The 26,222-nt window shown below is 38.6% G+C and overlaps 1 protein-coding gene across 6 annotated transcripts in view; it reads right to left on the reverse strand.

Moving 5' to 3' along the window:
* ZMYM2 (zinc finger MYM-type containing 2) overlaps nucleotides 1-26,222 on the reverse strand; it is a 90,894-nt gene that overhangs the window by 37,042 nt on the left and 27,630 nt on the right. For all 6 annotated transcript variants that reach the window (XM_082676025.1, XM_082676028.1, XM_082676026.1 and 3 more), the window contains 6 exons: nucleotides 22,371-22,656; nucleotides 20,867-21,032; nucleotides 19,868-20,080; nucleotides 6,713-6,784; nucleotides 1,477-1,627; nucleotides 894-1,009 (listed from right to left, as the gene is read on the reverse strand). In XM_082676025.1, coding sequence (XP_082532151.1) covers nucleotides 894-1,009; nucleotides 1,477-1,627; nucleotides 6,713-6,784; nucleotides 19,868-20,080; nucleotides 20,867-21,032; nucleotides 22,371-22,656 — 1,004 coding nt within the window. The remainder of the gene's footprint in view (nucleotides 1-893; nucleotides 1,010-1,476; nucleotides 1,628-6,712; nucleotides 6,785-19,867; nucleotides 20,081-20,866; nucleotides 21,033-22,370; nucleotides 22,657-26,222) is intronic.

The raw sequence follows: 26,222 nt of genomic DNA on the forward strand, positions 1-26,222 counted from the left end.
CCCCAACTACTCCACCTCACTGGTCAACCAGCTTACATCTGAACACATACAGCAGTCCTGTCCTGAGACTATCCATACTCCAGCTCTGACAACTATGTCAGAGAGCTCTTCTTTACACTGACCGAAACGGAAAATGTCTCCCCGAAGCTGATCTTGAATGAAACGAAGGCCGACCAGGACAAGTCCAATCTCCAGTCCCACAGCAAGTTTCTAATACATGAAGAAAATGTGCACGCTTGTCACTTCCGGGATAAGTGTACCTACATCCTCCATCCACTTAACATAAAACAGAACCCGTAAAAGTCAGATGCTACTCAAACCATCTGCTAAGAAACAACTGCACGGCAGGCACTGAGCTCAATGACACTATGTGAAAATGAATCAAGAAAAACCTCATTCAACATGGGGCCAGGAAGCTGGGCAGCTAACTTCAGACCAGCAGGAGGAGAGCTGCCTGCTTGCCCAGCAACCCAGCAGCAACCCAGCGATGAGCAGCCCCACCTGGGACGCTGGCCCTCCTCCAGCTACCCCGGGCTCAAATCTCGCCCGTCAGTCTCCAGACTTGCCTGTGGTGCCGCCTCCTCGGCTACTCTGAATCAACTCGATTTTGCTGGCTAGACCACTTACCCTTTTGTTTTAAAGGTTGATAGCTAAAATTTACTTTCCTTCCAAGTCTGTATCATAAATAACAATTAAGAAGTCAATTTCGAGCATCTGTGCTAAGTAGAGGGCTGGTGAAGCTACCTCTGCTCTGACTCCAGAATCTCTACCCTCCAATTTGACCCTCAACAAAATATGTAAAAATCAGCACACTGAATAAAGATGAAGTATATTACACCGCTAATTTTCTTTGTGTATTTTATTGGAAGCATTAGGCAAAGTAAATAACAAACCTGGAATTTAGCCACACAATTGGAATTGCAGAAGTTATACAGTTTTCCATCAGGCATTGTGGCTTGATACTGAGGTAAAGAGTTTCGCTTACAAAAATGGCAAATAATTCCCAAACCTAGGAGAGAAAAAGTACATATCTGATTTTTTATAAAATAATCAAAGTTTTTTTTAAAAAAAATCTTAATTGACCTCTGAGAATAGTTTAATGAAACTTTATGTAAATATTATTTTATTAATTTCTGAGATTATTTGCACCTTAAAAAAATACTGTCATAAAAGAAGACTCTGATACTATCTCTAAAACATACACAGATACGTGAAACGATCTCAGTTTTAGATAATGTTCGGATGGAAAAACAATTTTAGTTAGGAACACAGACATGGACAGAACTTCACCAATAATTTAAAAATTAAATGATCAAAACCATTAAAGTTTGCACTAAGAAAGTTTAGTGTGGTAATAAAAATAAACCCATTATGCAGTTAAAAGTGAGCATAAAATGGAAGTCAGAGGAGAAAGAGTAGTTAACAAATTATTAATGTTACTGAAGTTTTTTAGCTTTCCAAATACCTGAGACTTACTTTGTGATTTTGCATATTTTGTCTTGTGACTGTTCATGCAAGCAGTTGAACAATAAGGCTCCATATACCCATTAGGACCTATACACTGAGTCATATCAAAAAACCTGCACTGTGTTCGGCAGCCAGTACAAGTGGTCAGTTTTCCATATTTCTAAAATTTGAAACATAAAAAGAAAATTAAAAATTTAACTAGAACAAAATATTGTACTTTTCATTATACTTTTTCTCTCTGCAAAACAATTCTGTTCATCTCTAATCAGGCTTAGTGGGTCAGAAGTCTTCATCTGATGCAAAGTGTTAACTGCAATGCAGCTATATTAGGGTCAAACAAAACCATGATCTAAGCTAAGTCTCCTTCAAAAACAGTGGTTTGCCCTATTAATTAAATAGAATCCTTACATATAAGTAGAAACTGAACATGTAAGAAAGGCACGGTGTTTTCTGTTCACAGTGATGACACACCTCCTTGTCATGCAACAGAAGAAATTAAATGAACCTACAAAATATAAGTCCTAATAATCAAACAACTACCCTCCTTCAGAGCTGAGCTGCTATTGTCCCAAGCACTCTGACACTTCTCTTAAAACTGATTTAACACCTTTCTACTACATTTAAAACCTCGTTCAACCAAAATAAAATATTAAAAACTTTAACATTTTTTTAATTTAAAAAATTTTCATTCAATTTTTGGTTGTTAAAGTTAATAATTAGTCAATAGGTAATAATAAAGTCAATCGTATCAAAGGTGAATATTGCCAACCCTGATGTAATTCAGAGAATGAGGTAAAACCAAAGGAGGAAAGGCCAAAGGAGGTGCAGCTTGGAAATTACTAGACAAAAGCAGTATCACTGAAATATAGACAGTCTTACAAAAATACAATTCAGAGGAACTGGTGTGTTTGCATTTAAAAATTAACTTGATAGTCACAATTAGAAATCAAACAAAAGTAAAAGCAAGCCTTTAAGTGCAACTTGTATTTGATTTTTTTCCTGAACTGTAACAGAACTGTCATAATCAGTTAAATCAAATATCACATGTCACGATGCAAAGTAATCGTACAGTCAGTCCTCCGCATTCGTAGACGCAAGGTCATTTTATAGAAGGGACTTGAGCATCCGTCTTTCCACATGATGTTTAGATTACTTCACGCATCTTCGCACCCAACACCACCTAGTACAATATGATGACATAAGAAGTGCTCAACGTTCCATGGATGGATGAATAATAGATGTCAGGGAAGACGACAATCAGGCCAAAAATAACAAAAAAATGAGTAAACTGCATGGATAAATTTCACAAATGTCACAGGATTTGAGAAAATAAAATAAGAAATTGAAGGTAAAAACATTAGCCAAAAACAACATCAACACCAAAAAAAGAAAAAAGAAAAAACCTTCTCAGCATACAATTAATATAAAAGTCATGAGAAAACACAGCTGTTTCCATGCCAGGAATGCGTGTTCTATTCCTAGTGGTTCCTTATTTACTTAAACATCACCCAAAGGAAGCCGTAAGTTTTACTTTTCAAAGTGGAAACCAACTCATTCTTCAAGCTCTGATACGCTCAGAAAAAAAGAAAAGAGAAGAAAAACCAAAAAGAAAAACTTATCAATAGCAAAAGGATACTAACACGGAAAAAATAAGAATAACTGCAAACCTATTAAGTCTGATTATGACTCTCCCAATGTTCAGGACAGTAGAGGAGAAGGCTGTTGTTTTGTTTGGAAGGACAACATGTTTTCCTGGGGCCTAATATAATAATTTAAATTTTATTTATATAGGAAGAGGTATCAAGGAAAACACATCAATAAAACAAAGAAAAATAAAAGAATGTTTAGAATCTGGCACCACAGTACAAATGAGGAACACTAAAAATATCAGGACACCTGCCATTGTATCAGAGTTACAGAGAGAAAAATAAAGCAGCTCCCAGCAGGTGGATGTGAGACCTCCACAGAGCAGCATCTATGAAGAATTCTTTTACAGATATAAATGAGGTCCAATCATCCATTCTAATCTTGCACTAGATTTTTTAACTTATTAGAAATATCCTTCAACTTGACAATGATTTTACTGCCAGAATGGTTAAGTAATTAGTAAGTTTTAAGACGTACCCATAAAAAGTAGACCAGTTGATCTGGGTCAAGTAAGCAAGAGGCTAAGCAACCGGTCCCCAATGAGAAATAGTTTTGTGTGAAACTAAGAAAAACAGAATCATTAACACTGAAAACACGTTAACAGCCACTTTCACAGTTGCCACTACTTCAACAACAAAAAGGCCCATCTAACGGGAGAGTATTAGCAAAAAAGATATATGCTGTCATGCCACGTTTTCTCTGCTTCCTATGTAAACAACGTAATCATATTTAAATTTCATGCACCCTATAAATATGCACTGAGTGATTTAAGGAACAAAATTAAGTGGAACAAATTCACAATTATTATATTCCCCATTCAGGCACGGGAAGAAATAAATTATAAATTCAGTAAAAAAAAAAAAAAGTATGAGGTAGATGTGATAGAAACAACACTGGTGAGGTAAAACGAAAAAATAATGGGGAGTTTGCAGCAAATGGGCTCATTTTCAGTCTAGTCATTGAAAAAAGGTGCCTTACATTTTCATGTTAACCAGCTCCACATGAATATCAAAGTTAACCATCACAAGATTCTAAAACTTCTCCCTAATTTTTCCTTTTACATGTAAGTAAAACATCTCATTTACTACATTTTTAACCAAGCAAGTGGACGGCAAGGGTAGGTGCTCAAGAGACAAAGCCTTGATGGACTTGTTACTGCAAATCTAATCTAGGAAATGGGCACAAGTGTGGCTGCACAGAACTGACTTCCTGGCCACATCCAGATACAACTGAAAACTAACTTAGGTCCATGACATCACATGGAAAAATTATTATCTTTATATTAACATCTAACGGAAACGTAGCTTTCTTTTCATTCTGATTAGAGGTAATAAACCACATTAGTTTTAGCAGAACCCGATAAAACAAAAATCCCCAACTTTTTATCTTATACTGGCAGGTGGCTCAATATATCATTGATGTCCAACATTACTTCAAAAAACATTATATAAATAAATAAATAAAAAACATTATAGTTAATAACCACTATACCTTATTACTTAATGCATTAATACAGTATATATATATCACATTTCAAAAATTTTTAAATATTTTGATAACTCTATTTGGAATAATTGGTTCTAGTTGTAATCATAGATATTTTATGCATTTAACAGCATGCTGAGAAACCATCTAAGCATGTTACCAAGGGAGTCCAAAGCATAAAAATAGTGAAGAACCCTGTGGAGAGGGGGATAGTGATAAAACTTCAACAATGACATGCTATTATACTAATTTTTATACTAAGTGAAGATTAAGAGATAAATTCAAGTAAACCTTACACTTCTTTTATTCACTCAAGTTGACTCTCAGTCAACCGTATAACTCATTATATAGACATTTTATATAGAAAGGACAGACAGGAAAATAGTAGGCAAAGATGTTAAAAGAGCTACTATGATAAATACGCTGATATACTCATGGAGGAAAAATATGAACACAATGAGGCCAGGAATAGAGGACATAAAAAAGACCCAGATGGAACCTCTAGAGATGACAAAGTCCAAGACAAAAAAATACACCACATGGAACTAACAGTTGATTAGAAAAGATTAGTAAAACTAAAGACACATTACAAGGTCTCTAAAATGAAGCCAGAAGGAAAACAAGACTTTAAAAACCTCAATAAATAATAGAGCCACCGTGACCATGGGACAGGAGCAGGAACTCTAATACACCTGGAATTAGGGTCTCAGAAGAACAGAGGGAGAAACTGAAAAAAACTTGTTTTTAAATAATGGCTTATGATCCTGGACTGGATGCTATACAATTTTTTTTCCTCAATTTGCTATAACAGACATTAATGAACAAAATTTGAATAAGGTCCATAGGTTAATCAGTGGTATTATATCAATATAAAATTCCTTATTTTGATCACTGTACTACAATTATAATTATTCTTAATTGTATACATTTATTATTCAAGTCCTAATTTATTCATATGGCTTAATGGGAACATAGATTTGGAAACATTTTTTGAAAGAAAGGATCTTCCCCCCCTCTTTCAGGTAGACACAAGAGAAGGACTCTTATATCCTATATTTAAATGCCCACTGGGGGCTTCCCTAGTGGAACAGTGGTTAAGAATCACCTGCCAATGCAGGGTACACGGGTTCGAGCCCTGGTCCGGGAAGATTCCACATGCTGCAGAGCAACTAAGCCTGTGCGCCACAACTACTGAGCCTGTGCTCTAGAGCCCACGAGCCATAACTACTGAGCCCGCGTGCCACAACTACTGAAACCCGCACACCCTAGAGCCCACACTCTGCAACGAACAGAAGCCACCACAATGAGAAGCCCGTGCACCACAACAAAGAGTAGCCCCCCTTCGCCAAAACTAGAGAAAGCCCATGCATAGCAACAAAGACCCAACACAGCTAGAAGTAAATAAATAAATAAATTTATTTTTTTTTTAAATGCCCACTGAGGTCAAGGACTGTACATTAAAAATCTGTATCTTAGGGCTTCCCTGGTGGCGCAGCTGTTGGGAGTCCGCCTGCCAATGCAGGGTACACGGGTTCGCGCCCCGGTCCGGGAAGATCCCACATGCTGCGGAGCAGCTGGGCCCGTGAGCTATAGCCGCTGAGCCTGCGCGTCCGGAGCCTGTGCTCTGCAACGGGAGAGGCCACAACGGTGAGAGGCCTGCGCACCGCAAAAAAAAAAAAAAAAAAAATCTATATCTTAAAATAATTTTTTTTTTTTTTTTTTTTTTTGCGGTAGGCTCAGCAGCCATGACTCACGGGCCCAGCCACTCTGCGGCATCTGGGATCCTCCCAGACCGGGGCGCGAACCCGTGTCCCTTGCATCGGCAGGCAGACTCCCAACCACTGTGCCACCTGGGAAGTCCCTTAAAATAATTTTTAATAACATAAATACCTAAAAGCAAATGAGTGCACACAAGAAAACACATGTAAAATTTAGTGAAATGAGAAAGTTCGTCGGTCTTGAGATAAAGTAAGAAAATAATCATCATCTGACATATTTAAAGTTCATAAATGTTAATACACTTCAAAATGTACACGATTTTTCAGACACACAATAAAGGCAGTAGCAGAGCATGTCATGTCGAGGCCTTAACCCCAGCCACACTCCTGCTTACCTCAGGCTGCATTAAGAAAGAGTCCTGCATGTGATCACGAACCTCCTTCAGAAAGCTTGGATGGCTACCTACCTAAAAAAAGATTTTAAAAGGCTTTATAAAAAGATATAAAGAAAGGCTGCTAGATCGAAAGGTCAACAAGCAATCTGTAAAAGTTGAGTCTTAATTACCTGTTTTGTGACTTACAACCTCGTTCCAACTTTTAAAAATGCCTATTTGTCCTACAGTGCCACTGACCAACTTACAGAATATTATATATCATAACTTTATAATTATCCTATAGAAAAATAATAGTAACTAGATAAATAAAGAATTAAAAACAGACCCTTAGATTTGACTCACCTCTAAGTAGACCTTGCAAAAAAAAATCACATATTTCTCTTAGATGACAAGGTATTCTAAATGTATTCAGTAAAATCTATTAATAATACATAAAACAGTATCTCGGCAGTTCCCTGGCAGTCCAGTGGTTAGCACTCGGAGCTTTCACTGACGTGGCCCTGGATTCAATCCCTGATCAGGGAACTAAGATCCCACAAGCCTTGCAGTGCAGCCAAAGCAAACAAACAAACAAAAACAAAAGAAAACTGATTTGGAAATTACACAGTTACAGTTTTCATCATCTGCAAATGGGTTGTTTTGGAAACTCTTTTTAAAGCACATATAACAGCTTCCAGCACATAGAAATTTATATCCTTACTCTTTGCAGAAAGCATCCTGTTTTCCTTAAAAGTCAAAATACTATGCAAGAAAATGGAAAATAGTCTCCTAGAGTAATGGAAATAAAAACAAAAATAGGAGCTTCCCTGGAGGCGCAGTGGTTGAGAGTCCACCTGCCGATGCAGGGGACACAGGTTCGTGCCCCGGTCCGGGAGGATCCCACATGCCGCGGAGCGGCTGGGCTTGTGAGCCATGGCCGCTGAGCCTGCGCGTCCAGAGCCTGTGCTCCACAATGAGAGAGGCCACAACAGTGAGAGGCCCGTGTACCGCACAAAAAATAATAAAATAAAATAAACAAATGGGATTGAATTAAACTTAAAAGCTTTTGCACAGCAATGGAAACCATAAACAACACAAAAAGACAACCTACAGAATGGGAGAAAACATTTGGAAATGATGCAACCGACAAAGGATTAATCTCCAAAATATACAAACAGCTCATGCAGATCAATATGAAAAAAAAAAGTCAAAAATGGGCAGAAGATCTAAATAGATATTTGTTGAAAGAAGACATATAGATGGCTAAGAGGCACATGAAAAGATGCTCAACATCACTAACCATTAGAGAAATGCAAATCTAAACTACAATGAGGTGTCACCTCTGGCCAGTCAGCATGGCCATCACCAAGAAACCTACAAACAGTAAATGCTAGAGAGGGTGTGGAGAAAAGGGAACCTTTCTACACTGTGGGTGGGAATGTATTTGGTGCGGCCATTATGGAGAACAGTGTGGAGGTTCCTTAGAAAACTAAAAATAGAACTACCATACGACCCAGCCATCCCACTCCTGGGCATCTATCTGGAGGAAACCATAATTTGAAAAGATACAATGTTCACTGATGCACTATTTACAATAGCCAAGACATGGAAGTAACCTGAATGTCCACTGACAGAGGAATGGATAAAGAAGATGTGGTATATATACAATGGAATATTACTCAGCCATAAAAAGAATGGAATAATGCCATTTGCAGCAACATGGATGGACCTAGATAGAGATTATCATACTAAGTGAAGTCAGACAGAAAGACAAATATCATGTGATATCCCTTATATGTGGAATCTAAAAAAAAAAATGATACAAATGAACTTATTTACAAAACAGAAATAGACTCACAGACATAGAACAAACTCACGGTTACCAAAGGGGAAAATGGGGGGAGGGGGGCAGGGATAAATTAGAAGCTTGAGATTAAAATATGCACACACCGGGCTTCCCTGGTGGCGCAGTGGTTGAGAGTCCGCCTGCTGATGCAGGAGACACGAGTTCGTGCCCCGGTCCGGGAAGATCCCACATGCCGCAGAGCAGCTGGGCCCATGAGCCATGGCCGCTGAGCCTGCGCGTCCGGAGCCTGTGCTCCGCAGCAGGAGAGGCCACAACAGCGAGAGGCCCGTGTACCGCAAAAAAATAAAAAATAAAAAAAATAAAATATGCACACACCACTATATGTAAAGTAGATAACCAACAAAGACCCACTGTACAGCACAGGGAACTACACTCAACAGCTTGTAATAATCTACAGTGGAAGAGAATATAAGAATATATAGATTTATGTGTACTTATAACCAAGTTACTTTGCTGTACACATGAAACTAACACAACACTGTAAATCAACTATATTTCAATAAAAATTTTAAAAATTTTTAAATAAATTTTTTTTTTAAGAAAATGGAAAATACTAAAAGACAAGTGTTAAGCACTAGACAGTCCCCACTGCCGGGATCTAGATGATTAATCACCTGTATCTGTATACTCCAGACACTAACTGGGCTACAGGGACAGGGATAAACAGTAAGAGTGGACAACTTAGATGTTAGAGACAAAAGGTTGGGGGTGGAAGAATGCGAGAGCAGGGACCAAAAAAAATCACTGTACAGTTTTAGTTCCCAGGCTTTAGAAAAAGAAGACATTCACTAGAGCATCACTGCAGTGCTCTCCAAACATGTCTGATTATGTCCCTTTATCAGTAACAACATACACACAGATTCCCTCTTATTTACTTAAAATTATGAACATATAGTATGAGAAATATAAAAACTATGACCACTAAAAAAAAGATGAAACACTACTTTGAAATAAGCTTTATTTACTGATATTATGAAGAATACTTTCTGTATCCTCTGGAGGAGAATCATCCTGGTGCCAGTGGGGCTGCAGGGAGCGCAGTAGCAGGCCCTCCTGGAGCCCAGAGGGGAGGGAGCCAGAGCCACAGAAGGAGACAGTCAAAAGATGCTCACACTGAAAGCACAGATACCTAGGATTATGAGCCAAAGGTTTTAAAGCAGCCATGATAAAAATGCTTCAACAAGGGGAAAAAAACACAACAATTAAAAAATAGAAATTCTCATCAAAGAAATAGAAGGTCCAAATGGAAACTGCATGACTGAAAACAGGGGCAAAAGTCCTATGCAGAAAAATTCCAAGTAACTATATACTCCACCTTAAAGGAGAGTGACTTTCTTCCAAACATTAAACAAGGAACGGGGGGGGGGGGGGGGGGGCGGGGGGCGGCGGGGGCTTTCCGGTGGAGAATCCTGACACCACTTGAGCGAGGTGATCTACATCAACACCAACAGTCATAAGTCATGTTGAGACATGTACCCTTGTCATGTGATGAAAACTGCAAAAGTGCAAAAGGCCAACACCTCTGTCATCTCCCTCCTAAACCCAGAGCCCGGTCTGCCTACACATGAAAGCAGAGGGGCCTCTTGCAATACACTTGACTCCGAAAAACTGTCAAGCTCGTCAAAGTCTGAGAAAATGTCACAGCCAAGAGGAGCCTAAGGTGACACAACTGCTGAATGTGACGTGGCATCCTGGATGGGATCCTGGAACAGGAAATGAACATTATTCAGATTTTCTTAATTTTTTCGTAAACTATGGACTTTACATACTAATAATATTTCAATATGAGCTCACTAATTGTAACAAATTATCATACCAATTTAAGGTGTCAATACAGAGGGAAACGGTGCGGGGAGGGGCTATCCCATGAGAACTCTGTATTATCTGATCAATGTTTCTGTAATACTGAAACTGTTCTAAACAAAATTAAGTATTAGTAAAATAAATAACAACCACCAAAAATCCCAATGGATGGGACCAAGAGCAGAATGGAAAAGACAGAGGACAAGACCACGGAAGGGGAAAAGAGAAACTATCCAGTCTGAATATCAGAAATAACACAGCCTTGGAGGTAAAAATAAAGAAGAATAGAGCCTCAGGGACCTGCAGGACTGTAACTACAGTAATATAATAACTAATTATTAGAGTCCCGGAGGGAGAGGAAAAGAGGGCAGGGCTGAACGAGTGCTCAAAAGTCTGAAAACACTGCAAATTAGGCAAAAGACTAATTTCAGGGAGAAGAAGCTGAAAGAACCCTAGAATGGATAAACCACAAGAATCCCCACAACACACCACAAATTTCTAAAAAAATTTTAACATCAAACAAAATAAACTTTAAGTCAAAAAACTAATACAAGAAACAAAACAAAACCATACTGGAAAAAGGGTAAATTCATCAAGAAGATATAACAACTATAAACTTTTTCACCAAATATCAGAGACCCAAAATATATTAAGTAAACATTGACAGAAGTGAAGGGAAAAACAGGCAATTCTACTGTAACAGCTGTAGAACTCAATACATACACCCATTTCAATAATGGACAGACCAGCCACACAGGATTTTGGCACTTACGTACAGGATCTGAATAACACTACAAGCCGCTATGTTCTCCCCAAGTGCACATGAAACATTCTCCAGGAAAAGTCCCAATAAATGTATAAAGATTGAAATCGCAGAGTATCTTTTCCAATCATAACAGAATGAAATAAAAAATGAATAACAAAAACAAAACTAGAAAATTTACAAATACAGGGATATAAAAACTACACACTCTTAACCAATGGGTCAAAGAAGAAATCACAAGGGAAATTTTTCAATACTTAACAGATGAGTCAAGGCAAAACCAAAATATACCAAAAGTGACAGGATGCAGTGCAAACAGTGCTCAGAGGAAAAATTATAATTGCAAATACCTATTTTTGAAAAGAAGATCGATAACATAACTTACACCTTAAAGAAACAGAAAAAGAGAGAAAGCTAAACCCAAGCCAGCAGAAGAAAGGAAATAATAGAGTGCAGAGAAATAACGAGTATGAAAATATAATCACTGAAACAAAAAGCTGGCCAATGAAGAGATCAAAAAAGTCAACAAACTTTAGTTATACTAAGAAAAAAGACGCAAAGAACAAAACAGAGAAACGAAAGTAGGGACAATACTACAAATATTCCCTAAGAAAGGACTGTGAGAAAATGCTATGAATAATTATACACCAACAACTGGATAACCTAGATGAAACAGAAATCCCTTAAAAAATGCAAACCAGGGGCTTCCCTGGTGGCGCAGTGGTTGGGGGTCCGCCTGCCAAATGCAGGTGGCTCAGGTTCAAGCCCTGGTCTGGGAGGATCCCACATGCCACAGAGCGGCTGGGCCCCTGCGCCACAGCTACTGAAGCCCATGCACCTGGAGCCCGTGCTCCGCAATGGGAGAGGCCACTGCAGTGAGAAGCCCGCACGCCGCAACGGGGACCCAACGCAGCCAAAGGTAAAAAAAGAAATTAAATGAATAAATAAATACCTGGAGTGGTTTGCACTTTTTAAAAAAAAAAAAAAATGCGAAACACCAAAACTGACTCAGGAAGAAACAGAAAATATCAACAGACCTGTAAGAAGTAAAGAGACTGAATCAGTCATCAAAAGCGTTGCAGCGGGCTTCCCTGGTGGCGCAGTGGTTGGGAGTCCGCCTGCCGATGCAGGGGACATGGGTTCATGCCCCGGTCCGGGAAGATCCCACATGCCGCGGAGCGGCTGGGCCCGTGAGCCATGGCCGCTGGGCCTGCGCGTCTGGAGCCTGTGCTCCGCGATGGGAGAGGCCACAACAGTGAGAGGCCCGCGTAATGCAAAAAAAAAAAAAAAAAAGCGTTGCAGCAAAGTAAAGCCAGGATCAAGTGACTTCACTGAGACATTCCGCCAAACATTCAAAGAGGAGCTAACACAGATTCTTCTCAAACTCTCCCCAGGTCAGAACACGGTGGACACCTCCCACTCCTATTCCATTAGGCCACCGTTGCTCTGAATCCAAAGACAGACAGACATTACAGACAAATATCTCTTACAAATATACATACAAAAATCTAAAGGAAAATATCAGTAAGGCAAATTCAGCAGCATATTAAAAATATTACACACCATAACCGAGTGGGGTTTATCCCAGTAATGCAAATGTAAAATAATCAATGTAATTACCACATGAATAGAATGAAGGTAAAAACCACATGATAATCTCAAATGATGAAGAAAAAGTTTAACAAACTTCAACACCCTTTTATGATAAAAGACAATCAACAAACTAGGAATAGAAAACCATCTCAACGTAACAAATGCCATATATGAACAACCCATAGCTAACAGCATACTCAAAGGAGAAAAGACACAAATCTTTCCCTCTAAGGTCAGGAACAAGAAAAGGATGCCTACTTTTGCCACTTCTATTCAACATGATAGTGAAAGTTCTAGCCAGAACAAGTTAGAAAAAGAAATAAAAGGCATCTAAATTGGAAAGGAAGAAGTAAAACTATCAGTACTGGAGATGAACTGACTCTATATAAAGAAAACCCAGGGACTTCCCTGGTGGCACAGTGGTTAAGAATCCGCCTGCCAATGCAGTGGGACACGGGGTAGAGCCCTGGTCCGGGAAGATCCCACATGCCAAGGTGCAACTCAGCCTGTGTGCCACAACTACTGAGCCTGCGTCTAGAGCCTGAGAGCCACAACTACTGAGCCCACGTGCCATAACTACTGAAGCCTACGCACCTAGAGCCTGAGCTCTGCAACAAGAGAAGCCAGTGCAATGAGAAGCCTGCACACCACAATGAAGAGTAGCCCCCGCTCGCCACAACTAGAGAAAGCCCGCACGCAGCAACGAAAACCCAACGCACCCAAAAATAAAAACATTTATAAAAAAAGGAAAAAAAGGAAAACCCCAAGGGGTCAACAATAAAGCTACTAGAGCTAATAAAGACCTAAGTAAATGAGAAAACATCCCATGTTCATACATAGGAAGCTTTGACATTGCAGAAATGTCAGTACTACCCAAAGCGATCTACAGAATCAATGCAATCACTATCAAAATTATAAAAGCCTTTTCTGCAGAAATGGAAAAGTCATACAAAACTAGAATGGGGTTAGAGTATCCAAACAGAAGAACAAAGTTGGAGGACTCATTTCCTGATTTCAAAACTTCCTACAAAGATGGTTATCAGAAATAAACCTACTCATCTATGGCCAATTAATATTTGACAAATATCACAAGACCAATTAACAGGGACTTCCCTGGTGGCCCAGTGGTTAAGACTCCAAGCCTCTACTGCAAAGGGCATGGGTTCGATTCCTGGTCGGGGAACTAAGATCCCACATGCCACATGACACAGCCAAAAAACTAAATAAATAAATGAAAAAGTAAAAAAATTAAAAACAACAACAAAAAAAACCACACAAGTCCAATAACAGATGGTGCTGGGACAACTGGATTTCCACACACAAGAGAACGAAGTTGGATGCCTGCCTCACATCATCAACAAAATTAATTCAAAATGGACCAAAGACCTAAATATGTGTTAAAACCATAAACTCTTAGAAGAAAGCATAGGGATAAACGACCTTGACCTTTGATTTGGTAATTCTTAGATATGGTGCCAAAAACACAATCAACAAAAGAAAAGGAGGCAAACTGGCCTTCATTAAAATTAAAAAGTTTTCTGCAAATGACATTATCAAGAAAGTAAAATGAGGGACTCCCCTGGTGGTCCAGCGGTTAAGACTCTGTGCTCCCAATGCAGGGGGCCTGGGTTTGATCCCTGGTCAGGGAACTAGATGTCGCATGCCGCAACTAAGAGCCCACATGCCACAACTAAAGACCTGACACAGCCAAATAAATAAACAAACATTTAAAAGAACTATATATGACTTCTATAGGAAGTCATACAAATGGCCAAAAAGCACATGAAAACATACTCAACATCATTAGTCATTAGGGAAATGCAAGTCAAAACCACAAAGATATACCACTCCACTCCTACTGTGATGTCTATGATAAAAAAAAAATTTTAATGGAAAGTAACAAGTGTTGGCAAAGATGGACAGCAAATGGAACCCTCATGTATTGCTGGTAGGAATTTAAACTGATACAGTTGTTGTGGAAAACAGTTTAACCATTCTTCAAAAAGCTAAACATAGAATTACCCTATGACCCAACAATTCCACTCCTAGGTATACACCCACAAGAACTTTAAAACAGACCTCAAACTGATACTTATATGCTAATGTTCATTGCAGTATGATTCACAATAGTCAAAAGATGGAAACAACCCAAATGTCCATCATCAAATAAATGAATAAGCAAAATGTATATGCATACAATGAATATTATTCAGCCATAAAAAACAATGCTACAACATGGCTGAAACTCAAAACATTATGTTAAGCAAATAAACCAGACAAAAAGGACAGATATTGTATGACTCCACTTATATGAAATACCTAGAATCAGCAAATTCATCAACAGAAAGTAGATGAGAGATTACCAGGGTCAGGGGTGAAGGGGAAGATGAGGCGTTATTGGCTTCATTGTCACAGAGTTTCTGTTTGGGTCATGAAAAAGTTCTGGAAATAGAGGTAATGACTGCACAAATTATGACTGTAATTAATTCCACTCAATTGTATAGTTAAAAATGGTTAAAGTTAGGAATATTATATTATATACACTTCACAATTTTTTTTTTAACATGAGTAGTTTTCACCCTTTTTAATGCTTTGGAATGGTTTAAATAACACTAAGGTTGCCTAGTTCAAATCTGATGGAATTTCCCTGTAAAACCATCTGAGCCTATTTCATTTTGTGGGGTAGTTCTTTGATAACTATCTCTATTTCTTCTATGGAAATTTCTCTGCCTTATTCTATCTGCTCTGGAGTCAATTTAGGGAAATCATATTTTGATAGAAAATTACTCACTTGATCTAGGTTTTCAGTATTTCTATACAGGGTTGGACAAAGTAGCCCCTTGCTGATTCTCTTCAATTTTCTCTGTTTTGATGGTTAGTCCAACTTGTCATTTCTTATCTTTGTGAATCTGTGCATTTTTAAACCTCTGTTCCTGATTGACAATCGTTTGTCTAGTTTTTCAAAGACTTGATTTCCTACAGAAGCAGCATTTTGAATTATTTTAGTACTATTTTTATATCCTAATTCATTAATTTCTACTTTTATCTTTTTTCTTGTCTTTTGCTTTATTTTCTTTTTACAACTTTGAGTTTAATAGTTAATTCATTTATGTTCATTTTTACTCATTTAAGTATATATAAGGGTATGAACTTTCCTCTGAGCATTTTTATAAAGCAAATATAACACTGATATCTTAAAGACTGCACCAAAAAAAGGAAATTCAAGACTAATCTCACTTATGAATACCAATGGAAAAGTACTAAATATTAACAATTAGAAATAAAATTTAAAATACAATAATGATCTGGTATGGTTTATTCTAATAATGCAAGAATGTTTAGATGAATTAGGAAATCCATTAAAATAATTCACATATTAATAGATTTAAAGGGATGGGGAGGGACATCCCTGGTGGTCTAGTGGTAAAGAATCTGCACCTTCCAATGCAGGGGACACGAATTCTACCCCAGGTGGGGGAACTAAGATCCCACATGCCGCGGGGCAACTAAGCCCCCGTGTCACAACCACTGAGCTCGCATTCCTCAACGAGAGAGCCCATGTGCTGCAAACGAGAGCCCATGTGCTGCAAACTACAGAGCCCACGCGCTCTGGAACCTGCACGGCACAACTAGAAAGAAGCCCGCACGCTGCAACGAAATATCCCGCATGCCTCAACGAAGATCCTACATGCCACAACTAAGACCTGACGCCGCCAAAAAAATAAATAAATAAAGGTGTGGGGGGGGGAATCGTACAATCACTGCCATAGACACTGAAAAGACCTTCAAAACTCGATTCTCATTTCTGATAAAACATTTAATGAAAGAAATCCATGGATTCTTCTTTAATGTGATAAAATATATTTACCAACTCTGAAGTTGGCATCTAATTTAATGAGGAAACACCAAAGGCACTACCACTGGAAAAAGAAAAAGGTACTTACTATTTCCACTCATTAAAAATTGTAGGGGGGGGCTTCCCTGGTGGTGCAGTGGTTGAGAGTCCGTCTGCCGATGCAGGGGACGCGGGTTCGTGCCCCGGTCCGGGAAGATCCCACATGCCGCGGAGCGGCTGGGCCCGTGAGCCATGGCCGCTGAGCCTGTGCGTCCGGAGCCTGTGCTTGGCAGCGGGAGAGGCCACAACCGTGAGAGGCCCGCGTACCGCAATAAATAAATAAATAAATAAATAATTGTAGGGGTTTTCCCTGGGGGCGCAGTGGTTAAGAATCTGCCTGCCAATGCAGGGTACACGGGTTTGAGCCCTGGTCCGGGAAGATCCCACATGCCGCGGAGCAACTAAGCCTATGAGCCACAACTACTGAAGCCCGCGTGCCTAGAGCCTGTGCTCCACAACAAGAGAAGCCCTGGCTCGCCACAACTAGAGAAAGCCCGCAAGCAGCAACAAGGACCAAACACAGCCAAAAATAAATAAGTATTTTTAAAAACTGCAGGAAATACCATCAGGCAAGACACGTGATGAAAAAAGGCAGGGTGCAGGGGTGGGGCGGGGGGGGTGGATTTAAGCAAATGCCCAGGACACAGAGGATGAGTGCTGGGCCACGACTTTAACCCAGGGCAGCTAGCTCTTACCAAACCTAGGTATCAGAAGATAACTAATGCAATGACATCACCAACATCAAACACCACATTGAGTTCTGGAGATTATAATTAGTCTGATCCTTTCAATCACCGCAAAACCTTCTTTATGTTAACAAATCTGAACTATATCAGCACAATGCAAATCCCACGAAAGCAGGAACTATCTACTGTACTTCCTATCAGACTATTTCAAGCAATTAGCACAGTACCTGCAACATAATAGTTGCTAAATAATTGTTTCATGAACAAATTACAGGTGCATTTTGCTCATTAAAAGTTTGACTTAATGGGGGAAAGACTAGGACAAACCAAAGCCCAAACAGAAAAATGGGTATAAGAGGTAAACAAACAGTTCACAGAAAAGGAAAGACAATGAGCTCTGAAATATGAAAAGCTGCTCATCAGCATTCCTAATAAGAGAAATACAAATTTTACTAAACATACTGTTTTCATCAAACAGAATAAAGTGCTAAAAGTCCCTGCTGGAGAGGCTACGGAGAAACGGGCACTTCCACATACACTGCTGAAAGGCATACAAACTGGTCCACCTCTAACAGAGGCAATTTAACAGTATCTAACAAACTAACATGTGCACGTACCTCTGGCTGAGCAATCCTGCTTCTAAGAATCTACCCTGAAACAACATCTCCACAGAGTCAAGGATATACAGGCAGACCTTGTCGTAGTGACTTTTTTACAGATTGGAGGTCTGTGGCAACCCTGCGTCGAGCAACTTCATCAGCGCCATTTTCCCAACAGCATCTGCTCACCTCGTGCCTCTGTATCACATTTTGGTAATTGTTGCGACATTTCAAACTTTTTCATTATTACTCTATTTGTTACGGTGATCTCTTGGTATAATCAGTGATCTTGGAATGCTACTACTATGATTCACTGAGGCTCAGATGATGGTTAATATTTTTTTAATTAAGGTGTGTACATTTTTTTAGACATAGTGCTATTGCACACTTAATAGTAAACAACTTATGTGCACTGAGAAACCAAAAAATTCCCATGACTCGCTCTACTACGACATTCGCTCCACTGCACTGGTCTGGAACTGAACCCGCAAGACCTCGGGGTTGTTCCTGCACAGGTTACTCATCATCTGTCATCTGCAGCAGCAAAACACGAAATAACCCAAACACCACCAACAGCAAAGTGATCAAATAAACAACAGTCAGCCCCGTACTGTCTTGTATATGGTTAACCACTAGCTCTCGGGAGGTGAAAGTAAGCACCATATTTATTGTAACATCTACCATGAGACTCTCCCCACCGTGGCTAATTTCAGGCCACCAACATAAAACTGAACATGAAATTGGGAAGAGATACACAGAAGCACACCATTATGTATAATGTCTCCATCTCACAAATACTGTAAATAACCTCAAGAGCACAGGTAATACTGAAATGTAATAAGGTAATTAGGAAGTGGTACATTTTAAGTATTTATTTTCTTTGTCTTCAATATTGTGTCTCCCCCCACCTCAAATGAGTATCCTGAAGCCCTAACCGCAACAAGACTGTATTTGGGATAGGGCCTTTAAGGGGGGCGGTTAGGGTTGAATGAAGCCCTACAGGTTAGGTCCAAGAAGACAGACCAGGACACTCTCTCCTTCTGAGCACAAAGGAAAGACCACGTGAAGACACAGCAAGAAGGAGGTTAGCTACAAGCCTGGAGGAGTGGCCTCACCAGAAACCACCCCAGAAAGGCACCTTGATCTTAAGATTTTAAGCCTCCAGAACTGTGAGAAAATAAATTCTTGGTTGTCTGAGCCCTTCAGTATTTTGTTACAGCAGCCCTAGCAGACTAATACAAAGGTAATTTACCTGTAAGTTTCTATAACTTAACTTTTTAATAATGGGTGTTTTAACAACTGGCTCACAGAATTCCTGAAAATTTAACTCAGCCATAAAAGGAATAAGGAAGAATAAGGAATATACTGACAGGGAATGATTCCAAGATACAAATGGAGGGTACAGTACAGTACATACAGTATGCTGCCTTTTGTACTGATAAAAGAGAAACTAAGAATACATTATTTCCTTAATTCTTCAGAAAGAAAACAAAATAGTAAGAATTAAAAACTGATATATATAAAGGATAAGTAGGAACCAAGAGAAGAAAGAAATGGGAGCTAGACCGCTCTGACTTTTGAAACCACAGGTATATATTAAAAAATAAACTAAGCTAAGTCAAAGACCTTAAATTTTAAATTAACAATCAAATGGAAATAAAATAATCACTCCTACGCTAAGCATTAACAATTTGAAAAACCGTATTTACGACCCCTCTCCACCACCCAAAAAAGGAATCACTTTGGTAAGCATTTACCTTTCTATGTAAAATCACAAACTTATTTCCAATAACCTACATGTATTTCAGTATTCACTTGAGATTGGTTATCGCTACGATGTTAAGACAATAATGGAATTAAATGAGACTTCAAGATAAATCTGGTTAATTAATGCTGTTAGAGTGAAACTATTATAGCAATTTAAAAGCACATTCAAAACAACGGTTGATTCTGATCAGATCATGAATTACCTGCTTGTATTCACTGACACAACTCTGGCAGCAAAATCTCTTCTGCTGACCATCAATGACCAAGACATTGTTCCCAGCACCTTTGCTGGGCAAGTACTCCCCACACTGCTCACAGCAATTCATTATTAGACCATTGGCCATTCTGTATCTATTAAAGCAGTGGTCACTGCACAGCTTATGAGTCATATTTTTAAAGCTAACTTCATGGCGAATCTAAAAGAAAAACAAGCAAAATTTTAAAAAACAAATTAATATATGACACGTAGCTAACTAACAAGGTGCTCCAATAGAAAGAAAATGCCTCAGTTTTTCTGTGTAAAGCTTGTTTACGGAAAAGGCAAGACAAAGTACATTTCATTCTTCTTTAAACTTTTTTATACACACATATATACGGTGCAAGGCAGAGAGGACCACCAGGGTCACCGTACAAACTTCTCTAGACGTATCTAAAAGTGACAGGAAACAACCCAGTTCGGGCAGTGTTAGTATAAAACTTCCAAACAGATTGGAAATCTTTAGATAAATCTAAAAGGAAATTATTTAAATATAAGTACACTGCTGTACAACAGGGAGGAGAGGACTAACATTATAATTAATTCAAATGAAGCATGTATGCACAGATTTCTTTTTATTTCATCAAATGCAAAAACCGTAATACACTTTTAACGAAGTCCTCAAAAACATCCCCTCCACTCGTTCCGCTTCTTAAGCAAGATCGTTTGCTGGCTCTCATGTGCAGTCAGTCTATTTAAACACTATGGGTTTTCTGTGAGTGCTCCAACCTCAGGAAATAAGTCAATTGATGTTATATTTCAATTTTTTTGTAAATCATTCTCCCCATGAGAGAATGGGATTACATAATGGGATATTTATAAGATAGGTTTTATATACCCTCACTTTTAAGGAAATACATACTGATGAAAGATTATGTCAAAACAGTTAAAAGTCAAAAATATTCCCATTAATTAGAACTAAATGATAAAGCACAAAAATACAAACCTCTGTTAGTTTACCACAAATTGTACATCTTGATTTATTCAGCGCTCCTTTAGTAGGATTCTGTTTGTCTTCATAAAGAGACAGACAAGATGTACTACAGAATTCCTGGAAGGATTCGCTCGAATCCACTTGGGCAACAATGGTTCCTTTCATTGTAGTTATATCTCTGAAAAATACGAGGAGCAGCAAAGTCAAACTCTACTTTAAAATAAATCAAAGAGTAATAACTGACATTTTTAATTTCCATAGACTGAAACCCATTTTTAGATTCATTAACTCACTTTTACTATTTAAAAACTCTTGGCAATAAAATATGAACACAGAAGATTGAGAAGCAATACTATTAAACCCTAGCCACTACTCAATTTATCTTCAAGCTCCTTAACAAGGCTTTCAGATATTAGAACCACTTAAAAAAAAAAAAAAAAAAAAAAAAAAAAACTTGTTATTTACATGGAGTTTAACGTCAAGGCCTAATTTACTGAGGTATAAATTTACAATACCTATTCAATTTCCCTCTCGTGGGTACGTAGAAAGCATGAGGTACCTAGGTCACAGGAATATGGAGAGGATAAGTGAACTTAAATACATCCCATAACCCAAAAGAACCCCACCTACCATTCTATACAGCTTTCAACTACAATTAGAAATGTTAGGAAATGACAATATTGATGACCTTTGAAGTTTCCTTTAATTCTGAAGTTCCAGGTCTTATATTGCTGTATGCAAATCCACTACTGTAAAGCAACCAAAAAACTGTATAACAATTGTTCCAATATTTGAATTTACTAAACGTATACAGAGCACTCAGCCTTTTCCAGTTCTAATATCTAAAAATATCTTTACAAACTTGGGCTGCTTCAAGAGATGGTACAGAAAATCTACCTGTTTAATACTTGCACACAACATACCATATTCAGCTCATTTTTAACTAGCGAGACCAGACCTAAAAAATGGCAGAAGAGGATCCTGTCACTCCAAGGCTGTCAAAAAAAAGGTACCTGAGTCTTGAAGAGGTATTAAAATGACAACGTTCAAGACAAACATAAATAAATGCATATAATATCCAAAGATTTGCCAATTTTTAATAATCTTAACATGAAGGTAGTCCAAATTTTGACCTATTTTAATACAAAACTAGTTATACATAAATTGCTTAACAATTTTGTCTGGCTAGAACTAAATTCTTATAATTAATAATGTAAATAAGCATGTATGTATTTTTACGAATTCAAGTCCAATGGAGATTACAGATAAAATTAATTATAAGGGCCTAGTATCGAAAGCAACGCCAAAGCCTATCCAAATAGGAAGCTTTTAATCCTAAGCCACCTCAGCTTGACAGAGAACACTCCAAAGCCATTACAAATTTGAGTTTGGCTTTAATATTCAAACAAGCTTACGAATTTTTAAAACATAGTATTTCACCTCTAAAACAATTTTTCTCACATTTTATACCACCAATATTCAACCATAAGAAAATATGCTGGAAGGTAAACCTTACTTTTTACACATAACACAAAGTTTCTTTGGAGCAGGCTTGTGAGAGAAGGAAGAGAGGCAGGTGGTAGAACAGAAGAGGTGAGCTGATCCTTTTCGCTGATAAGCTGTCTGTCCCTTCTGTAAAGGCTTTTTGCAGTTTGCACAAGTGACTTTAACTGGTTTAGTGGGTTGCTGTTGGGCAGAAGGCTGGAAAATCTGTTTAGGAAGAGAGGCCACTGGTGATAAAGAATCCACCCCTGGCTGTTTCTGATTTCGGGGAAATGATGCTGACTGGGAGATCCAAGAATCTAAAAAAACAAACCAAAACAAAAACACATACACTGAAATTTATATCAGAGACACAGTTTTAACTTCCCATTCTGTCCAAGTTTCAGACATCGATAAGGCGCAGTATAGCAGAGCGGTCAAGGGCACAAACTTTGGAGTCAGAATTGATGGCTGACATTCAGGCTCCATTACCTACTAGACTGGGAAGTTACTAATCCTGTGCCTAACTCTTCTCTAAACTGGAAATGGTAACTTTAAATGAGATAATACATGGTTTATAAACCACAATGACTGGCACATATGCAGCACTAAAAAACATTAGCCATTAGTTACTAAACAGGAAGAATTTACAAAATATTACTTTAAGCGAGGAACACATACATCAACATAAATATATAATAAAATCTTAACCAACCAGAACCTTTGACAAATACAATATAGTTCGGATTGGGCTTCCCTGGTGGCACAGTGGTTGAGAGTCCGCCTGCCGATGCAGGGGACGCGGGTTCGTGCCCCGGTCCGGGAAGATCCCACATGCAGCAGAGCGGCTGGGCCCGTGAGCCATGGTCGCTGGGCCTGCGCATCCGGAGCCTCTGCTCCGCAACGGGAGAGGCCACAACAGTGAGGGGCCCGCGTACCGCAAAAAGAAAAAAAAAAAAAAATACAATATAGCTCAGATAAAGTTTACAAATGACTATATTCAAAACATCTTTCTAGGGACGTCCCTAGTGGTCCAGCGGTTAAGACTCCACGCTTCCAATGCAAGAGGTTCAGGTTCGATCCCTGGTCGGAAAACTAAGATCCCCACGTGCCACGTGGTGCAGCCAAAAAATTTTAAAGAAAACCTTTCTAAGAACAGCTTTTCCACTTACATGTTTCATTTCATGGCTTCTAAGTATACCACATAATATCAAAGAAATGAGAGTGTTACACAGAAGTGGTGATGTTAAGTCAACGTCTAGTGACCGATGAGACATCCCGTTGCTCTACCACTGCCAGCAGCACAGCTTCAACAGCACAGCATTAAGGCCTGGGGAACCGACCACCAGGGTGCTGAGTTCTCCCTCCTCTTCTTAGTAAGCTTCTTTGGGACTTAGCAGGATGTCTCCAGCTCACCATACTACTTACTGTTACACAGACTCACAATACAATACCAATACACCATAATGTTTTTTCATTTTGAAACTTTTCATGCTACCACTTCTATTATAATTTCTACTACTTTGGTCTCTTGTAATACTTTTCCTTTCTAGTTTCTTCTGAAATTTGTATTTCCATACAAAAAAGATGCCCTTTCATATGAGAAACAATGTATAAATATATCCAGAGTATGAGGAAATTTCTTTACTACCAAAACCTTGAAGAGGGCAATTTCCTGGTTCTGACCCAGTCCATCAACCTAATGGTTTCAAGGGGCTACATATACTGCTATTCAAATTCTACTTTACTCCACAACCCCTCCAAATAAATATAGGTTCTATACACAGAGTAAACAGAGTGCCTTCTGGAATCCTGTTATCCTGCTATCATCAGGGTAACTGACCTGTTTTAATAAAGAGGTAAAAATACTAAGGAACACGAAGAAAGCAAATCACTGAAACAAACTGGCAATTCCATATTATGAAGGGCCTTCAATCAAAAATTATATTTGAGGACGTCCCTGGTGGCGCAGTGGTTAAAAATCCACCTGCCAATGCAGGGGACATGGGTTCGATCCCTGGTCCAGGAAGATCCCACATACTGCGGAGCAACTAAGCCCGTGCACCACAACTACTGAGCCTGCACTCTAGAGCCTGCGAGCCACAACTACTGAGCCCGCATGCCATAACTACTGAAGCCCATGTGCCTAGAGCCTGTGCTCTGCAACGAGAAGCCACCGCAATGAGAAGTCCACTCACCGCAATGAAGAGTAGCCCCTGCTCGCTGCAACTAGAGAAAAGTCCCTGCACAGCAACGAAGACCCAATGCAGCCAAAAATAAATAAATAAATATTTTTTTATAAAAATATTTGAATACATGTTAGAAGTAATAGCTTTTGCAACATAAATAGTGGCTCCTTAGAACTTTCAACCCTGCAGGCTTGTCATTTGAATATATACTTAAAGGAACCTAGTTAGGGACTTCCCTGGTGGTCCAGTGGGTAAGACTCCCTGATCCCAATGCAGGAAGCCTGGGTTTGATCCCTGGTCGGGGAACTAGATCCCACATGCATGCCACAGCTAAGAGTCCGCATGCCGCAACTAAATATACCACGTGCCGCAACTAACACCCGGCAGAGCCAGAATAATTTTTTTTTTTGAAAAGGAACCTAGTTAACCCTAAAGGCATCTATCTATCAACTTGATTTTGAAAAGTGGCAATTACTCTCAATTTCGTGCTAGGCCCTGTATAAATAATGCAATGGCTCCTTTTATCTATGCTTCAGTTCTTACATTCCCCTACTTTCAAATTTTCACCTCCTCCAATATCAAAATATTTTTAGGAATGGAAGAGACCTAATCATTCTCTATTTTATACAATGGACACTAAGGGATAGAGGTTAATTTGCCCAAGTCACCATTAGTCTGAGAGCCAGTATAAACAGCCAAGATGTTATAATTCTCTATGACAAACAAAGACAGCACAAACACACAGGAGCTAATCCATAAACTCAGGAGCAAGAGGTGTATCTGTCTGGTTTCCTGATGCATACTTTACATTCCCTGTGTTAAGAGTTTGTGAGAACAGGAACACAATTCTTATAATAAATGTGCTTTGACCCAGCAATAGTCCTCAGGTACTACGTATCCCGACATACATGGATAAGAATATTCTTACGAGTTATTTAAATAGTAAAAACTGGAAGTGAACTAAATAGAGAATTAACAAAATCAAACATATACTCTTGATATAGTCAAAAGTTCAAGATTATTGTTAGGTATTTAAAGGAGCAGGAGAAAGGGAAAGTTTGCAAAGCTATACCTCTATTGCAATCTCAGGTTGGAATTAAATGTACCATATTCTCAACAGTAAGACTGAACGTTATGTTCTTTTTCATACACTTATGTTTTTAATATACTTATAAGAAAGACAAAATAGCTATTTTGAAACTAATTTGACTATTATCATGTCTTAAACTTTTATGTGAGCTAGAAGGAAAGACCCTCTAATACACAGCTGATAGCAGTATAAATTGGTAAAAACTTTCCAGAAGGCCGTATGACAATGTATTTCCACAACTTAAAAACGTTCATACGACGTCACATACACATATATGCATACAATGACCTACCAACAGATATATATAAATACATACGGGGGAAAGGATCTTGGAAGACATTAGGAATTTTCAAAACTGAGTAATAAGAAACATATTTCTTTCAAAATCACTACAAAGCAGAAAATTTTTACAACCAAAACTCTTTGGAGGGATGGGAGTAGTGATAGTCTTTGGCCCAGTAACTTCACTTCTAGAATATACTCTAAGAAATAATCAGAAATTTGGAAAAAAAAAAAAAGTTCATCATAGACCGACAAGAGCAAAAAAGGGAAACAATGTAAAAACCAAATATGGGAATGGTATAACCAAATCCATGGTGCAGTCATT

This window comes from Grampus griseus (genome assembly GCF_964374135.1).
Source record: "Grampus griseus genome assembly, chromosome: 18".
Classification (NCBI taxonomy): Eukaryota; Metazoa; Chordata; class Mammalia; order Artiodactyla; family Delphinidae; genus Grampus; species Grampus griseus.